This window comes from Strongylocentrotus purpuratus, unplaced genomic scaffold (assembly GCF_000002235.5).
Source record: "Strongylocentrotus purpuratus isolate Spur 01 unplaced genomic scaffold, Spur_5.0 spur5_scaffold_8, whole genome shotgun sequence".
Taxonomy (NCBI): Eukaryota; Metazoa; Echinodermata; class Echinoidea; order Camarodonta; family Strongylocentrotidae; genus Strongylocentrotus; species Strongylocentrotus purpuratus.
The window spans coordinates 17,341,082-17,347,698 of record NW_022145614.1 but is presented as its reverse complement, the minus strand read 5'-3'; the positions used below and the strand labels follow the sequence as shown (position 1 = coordinate 17,347,698).

At 42.3% G+C, this 6,617-nt stretch overlaps 1 protein-coding gene across 1 annotated transcript; it reads left to right on the top strand.

Moving 5' to 3' along the window:
• The first annotated feature begins 764 nt into the window (after positions 1-764).
• LOC115920269 (NFX1-type zinc finger-containing protein 1-like) lies at positions 765-5,422 on the top strand. Its single transcript, XM_030975700.1, has 3 exons — positions 765-1,195; positions 2,114-5,246; positions 5,315-5,422. Exons 1-3 carry the CDS (start codon positions 765-767, stop codon positions 5,420-5,422), a joined length of 3,672 nt encoding a protein of 1,223 aa, XP_030831560.1.
• The last annotated feature ends 1,195 nt before the right edge of the window (positions 5,423-6,617 follow it).

The following is a 6,617-nucleotide window of genomic DNA, read 5'->3' as shown; positions in this document are numbered from 1 at the left end:
CGCAATAGTGCCTTGGAAGAAAATATCAAAGAGAGCATGCGCTGTTCTGCCCAGGGAAAAATAGTGATAAATATTCGGCGCTCTGACAAAGATTTGTTTTTAATAGTAAATTATATTTTATCACGTGATAAATGTGCGTTCATCTGTGGCAATAGACAAGTAACTATTTGACAGGTGGCTGGTGAAACCAACAAACTATATTATGACCCATGAAACCAACAAGTTCAATACACCTACAACGTCGACCTTGTGGGCTTTATGACATATTTGAGGGTTCTCGAGACAAAAGGGCGCGAAACATACATGCCGCATTCGTGAACCACATGACTACATTTCCTAGGTTTGACAAAACCGACAAATCTGAATTTGCGACTTCTGAGAACTTCTCTTTCAAAAAATTTAGTGGGCATCTGCAATTCCCCATGCTGCCTTGATTTTGATTTAAATATATTTATGTTTTTGAATATATTACGGTATATTTGTCATGTGTAGGCTACCCATATTGTAAACAAACATAGATAGAGGAATATGTCCCTTAACTGACAATAATCCGTGTATTATTGGTAATACTTCATCAGTTGTTATTGAACCTAAATGTGATCATTCTTATCTCATGCAAAACCTGAATTAAAAAATGATTCTTACTTTCGGATCCATTCATTTCATTCTCTTCATTTGAACTATAATCCAATTCAATCCTTCCATTTTCATACACTTTACAGATGCTTCCGTATGATGCAATGTGATATTGCATGACATGAACAATGGCGGAGAAGGCTTTGAACGATAAAACCAACCTCCAAACGAGAGGTCCATACCAGGGTGATGACAAAAATTGTTTACCAGGTCCCACGAAAAAATCGAATGCCAGCAGTGTGTCAAAGGTTCACGAGGATAAAAGCGTGCGACCTAAGGAGAAGGTGGACAGCTGGAAGATTACGAAGAGCAGTTCACCCGGAAAGACCCATTACATCGGTCCGAAAGACATTGCTGGCCACTTTGGAAAGAGGCAAGACGGAAGACATCAACATGGGCAGGGAGGCCAAAGGCAGCAAAGTGGAAGCAGGGTAGGAGGAAGACCACACTCTTCAAAAACACCATCAAAGACTGGGTCAAGCGGAAGGGCGGTAGACGTTGAAGGTTGCGGAACCAGCGTCGGTACGAATCATCAGCCTTCTCAACGTGGCAGTCGCTTGTAAGTTTTTCTCATTCACACCATCGTCAGTGACCTCTGTGAACACGGACGGGTCGATTTTAAGTAAAAAATTCTGCTAAAAATATTTCTACCTTACAAATGCAATTTCGTTTTACCATATCTATAATGTATTTTTTTCTTGTTGGGGGGGGGGGGGACGTTCAGTGTCTTTTTTGAAAAAGTGTGAAACATCTTAAATGTCTCTTTAAAAAAAGACTCTCTTCGGAGAACTAATTTTATAGAATTTTTTTCTTTGCAACTGTAGTTTGAACCAATGGAACCTTTTAAGCAGTGATGTCAGATCTATCTTTACAGAATACATCTTTATAGAGACGAAATCAATGACTGGATAGACAGGGCTTTAATAGAAGCTTTACACATTTAATATGCAGCTATAAAGTTAAACTGTCATGATCACATTTTCTTGAACTAAATAAATCATCATAACGATATAGTAGCAATGATATCATTAAGTCATATTTCTGCTTAAGAAAGTAGATGAATTTATACATATCGTTCTGACAAATGTTAATGTCTGAATATTATACAAGTTAAGGAAAGAGGCGTACATTAAAAAGAAAATGGCAAACGGAATGGGTTATAAAATACTGACCCTCGTATTTTTTTTACCTGTGTTAATAATATAAATGTATTTTTTTTTGCTAGATTGTGTATCTTGATCAAAAGTTTTATTACTTGTTACCACTATCAGTCTTAATTTTGTTCTTGTTTTTTAAATTTATGTATTGTACTTTTTTACCAAATTGTCTATGTCTACAAGTATTTGTGTTCAACTAACTTTTAGACGTAGACAAAGCTTTTGTGATTTGTTTCCAGCAAAATACTGCATAGGTTCTCCACCTACATTATTTATTTTCTTTTCTATTAATTCCCTCCAATTTTTAACCCATCTATTAGAGTATTTCCCCCAGGATCAAAGGACAAGCGTATGTTTCGACCTATCAGCTTACAGTTCTTAAACCAGCTCCTTCGGATGGAGCCTTCAGAGGCAGCAATTCAACTTGGTTCATTGAAAGGAAGTTTTATGGCAGGACTTGAAGAGGAGAACATGGATGCCAATAAACAGCGCTTATTTTGGGATGTTCTTGCCCATATTTCTGATAATGTTGGTGTAGCCAGTACTGTCATTATGCTACTTACGGTGGCCGTTGGCTCTAAACTCCTTAACATACACCTACCACTTCGTCTGATCCATCTGAGGGAGAGGGCACACCAAGGAGGTACACGCGAGTGTCTAGGTTTTATCGCTGTACTCGTCACAGTATTTGGATCGATGATCTCCAGCATACCCAGCCGGGCTGCAGAAATCAAGGTACCCTTGGTTCTCATGACAGACGTCGTGAACGCAATGGATGAAGAATCGACACAGGACATCAAGCCCTCTCTCGTTGCCCTGGTGCAATATATTGAGTCTGTTGAAGCGGAGAAAGAGTTCACGCGCCAGAAGCATCGGAATGCTTCATCTAAACCACCGCCAGATGACTTCCGACAGCAGAGTATTCTTCCAACTTATCAAGAGCTCACACCATCTTATCGACCATACTTGAGGCCTCATATAGTTAATGGAGTTTACCCTAACGCGGATCATTACTTTGACGTACACTTCAGGCTCATGAAAGAGGATTTCATCCAGCCTCTCAGAAGTGGTTTGGGGGAATACCTTCACAACAAGCAAGTTCATCCAGATAATAGGGTTAAGGTCAATGATATTCGGGTCTATGAGAACGTGGAACTGGTCCGACCCAAAACGGACAATTCGGGTGTTTCCTATTTGATGTCATTCAAGAGGCTACCTCATGTCAGATGGGAAATGTCGAAGCGTTTGATTTATGGCTCACTAGTCCTATTGTCGGAAGATGAATTCAAGACCTACATTCCAGCCACTGTAGCAAACAGCGAAGCAAAGCAACTTGCACGTGGGTTGGTTGACCTACGCCCTATAGATACAGGAATGTCATCTATTGTTGACAAAACATTTGTCATGGTGGAATCAACAGTTTTCTTCGAGGCATATCGACATGTCTTGGTCGGCCTACAACGGGTAAGCCCTGCAACCTTTCCAATGGCAGAGCATATTCTTGACCTTAAGCCCGACATAAAGCCCCCTACCTACCTAATGCAACTGAGCCATCCCAAACTTGACGTGTCGAACCTAATGGTTGACCGAAACCAGAGGAACAACGCTCGTGACATCTCTATGACTAAACTTGAGAAGGCTGCATCTCGAGTCCAGTCCCAGCACAAACGTAGTCCGAAACATGTTGGTCTGAAACAACACGAAATTGACACCCCCTTTCCTATATCAGTTCTAAATGGTGATGCCTGGCCTGCAGCTGAAGAAACAAATCTGAATCCATCTCAGCTAGAAGCAGTAAAAGCAGCACTCACACAGGAACTGTCCCTGATTCAAGGACCTCCTGGGACGGGAAAAACGTATATCGGATTGAAAATTGTGGAAACACTCCTCAAGAACATGCATTGCTGGTCAGATGAAGAAACAGGTCCTATCCTTTTGGTATGCTACACAAACCATGCTTTGGATCAATTTCTACTCGGTATCATGAAATTTCAGGATACAGGCATCATTAGAGTTGGAAGCCGAAGCAAGTGCATAGAACTGGAACAGCACAATCTAAAACAAGTCATTCGAGAGCAACGTTTCAAGAAGGATATGAGCAATGAGTACATCAAACGCCGTGCTGGGAATGTCAGACAAGAAACTACCTTTGCAAAGGAGGCTCTTGAGGACTTCCAAACCAGAATCCGGTTGAGTTCCCAGGGTATTCTGAGAGAGACGGAGTACAAGTGCTTTCATATTATGTCTGATGAACACTTCAACAGTATGATGATGATAGAGAGACTGGGGCATGTCGATTCATGGATGATAGAATGGCTTGTTCCTGATGATGAGATTGTGAAGGACTTTGCTCAAAATCACAATGAAGCGATCACATGTGGCAACAAAGACGAGGAAAGTAAAGGAAACGACACTCAGGAAGTTGAAACAACGGTAGAAAGTATCGAAGTGGAGAATGAACGAAAATTGGTCGAGGCACAGCGAGTGATCGATGATGATCTAGAAGATGATGAAATTCCTGAAGTGGAGGTTGTTAAGAACCAGTTTCCGCTAGCAGTTTATTTCGACGATCTCATGTCATCGGTTTACATGAACAGGAGACAGAACAGCTTTCTTAGGGAAAAGATTTCCATGCAAATGAAAATGCACGTGAATCAAGTTTCAAACGTTAGGGACGTTTGGCGGCTTGATATTCACCAACGTTGGGGCTTGTACCATTACTGGTTAAGCGAGTATATGGCGCTACTCGAAGCAGAGATCCCAGTACTCCAGAATAAGTACACTCAATTATGTGCCGAGCTGCGAGAAACAAATGACCTCGAGAAATGCTTGGTACTGCAACAAGCTACGATAGTTGGTATGACCACTACAAGGGCCGCTAGTGAGCGCGAAGTACTACAAAGAGTTAAACCAAAGATCATCATTGTTGAGGAAGCCGCAGAAGTGCTAGAGTCACACATAATCACATCGCTACATTCTTCCTGTCAGCAGCTAATCCTGATTGGTGATCATCAGCAACTCCGCCCAAATCCACATGTTTACCAACTAGCAACCAGATTTCACCTCGATGTGTCCATGTTTGAACGACTGGTAAAGAATGGATTCCCCTTCAAGAAACTCAAGCAGCAGCATCGTATGAGGCCTGAAATATCATCTTTGATGAGAGAACACTTCTACCCAGAGCTGGAAGACAACGAATCAGTGTATACGTACATAGACGTAAAAGGAGTGGAGAAAAACGTCTTCTTCCTCGATCACACCAACGGCGAGGGACATGTAGGCGAGACAATGAGTCATTACAATCTCCATGAAGTTGACTTCACGGTGGCATTGTGTAAGTACCTTCTGAACCAGGGTTACGAGCCGAAGCAGATAACCATACTCACTGCTTACACTGGACAACTACTGAAGTTCAAAGAGAAAATGGACAAAGCTACATTTAAAGGAGTCACGGTGGCTTCGGTCGACAACTACCAAGGGGAAGAGAATGACATCATTCTTCTTTCCTTTGTACGAAGCAGTCCGAATGGGAAGATAGGTTTCCTGAACATCGCAAACAGAGTGTGCGTGTCGCTGTCCAGAGCAAAGCAAGGGCTGTATTGCATGGGAAATTTTACCCTCTACTCTGACAAATGCGCTCTGTGGAAAGGAATCTATGGCGACTTGAAAGCAAATTGTCGTGTAGGCGACACATTGATGTTGCAATGTTACAACCATCCACACAACAGGACAGAAGTGGCAAGAGCAGCTGACTTTCGGAAAGTGCCTGATGGAGGATGTGGAATTCCTTGTGACACCTTACTCGACTGCGGGCATGTATGTAACAAATTGTGCCACCCAGCGGATCAGCTGCATCAAAATTACACGTGTCCTTACCCCTGCACCAAGAAATGTGAAAGAGATCATCCATGTTCTGATATCTGTGGAAACAAATGTCCACCATGTCGCAGAACGATGGAAAAGAAACTGCCTTGTGGACACGTCTGTATGATGAAGTGTTCTAGGGACCCAACATCAGTCAAATGCAGTGTGATGGTTGAAAAGAAAAAGCTTCCTTGTAAACACCTACACACCTTACCGTGTCATCTGGATGTCGACAGGTTTGACTGTCGAAATATAGTTCAAAGACACCTTCAGTGTGGTCACACCAAATTTGAGAAGTGCAGTGAGCATGGGATGTGCTCAGTCATTGTGAGCAAAGACTTACCATGTGGACACATTAAGGTGATGAAGTGCTTCCTGACGGAACAGCCTGACATTGTCTGTACCGAAATAGTTCTGAAGATTCTACCATGTTCTCATACAGAAAGACTTCAATGCAACGTTGAGCCAGACAAATTCCGTTGCCTTAAAGTTGTGAAAAAGACACGTCAGTCATGTGGTCACGTCGTGACAGAGGAATGCTCAGTAGAAAGTGATTGTTCCGACACTGTCTGCAAGAGCCTGCCGTGTGGTCATCAGAAGGATGTGGAATGCTGTAAAGATGTGCATAAGGTATTCTGCGAAGAACAATGTAAGAAGGACCTCGCTTGCGGCCACAGATGCTCCAGGATATGTGGGGACACCAAATTTGAGAAGTGCAGTGAGCATGGGATGTGCTCAGTCATTGTGAGCAAAGACTTACCATGTGGACACATTAAGATGATGAAGTGCTTCCTGACGGAACAGCCTGACATTTTCTGTACCGAAATAGTTCTGAAGATTCTACCATGTTCTCATACAGAAAGACTTCAATGCAACGTTGAGCCAGACAAATTCCGTTGCCTTAAAGTTGTGAAAAAGACACGTCAGTCATGTGGTCACGTCGTGACAGAGAAATGCTCA

What these genes read in the sequence shown, in the direction of transcription:
- LOC115920269 (XM_030975700.1), top strand. Translation starts at nt 765, where the DNA reads ATGGCGGAGAAGGCTTTGAACGATAAAACCAACCTCCAAACGAGAGGT. An exon ending in TCTCAACGTGGCAGTCGCTT is followed by an intron (nt 1,196 to 2,113) that starts GTAAGTTTTTCT and finishes CCCATCTATTAG; the next exon opens with AGTATTTCCCCCAGGATCAA. An exon ending in CTACATTTAAAGGAGTCACG is followed by an intron (nt 5,247 to 5,314) that starts GTGGCTTCGGTC and finishes TGTACGAAGCAG; the next exon opens with TCCGAATGGGAAGATAGGTT.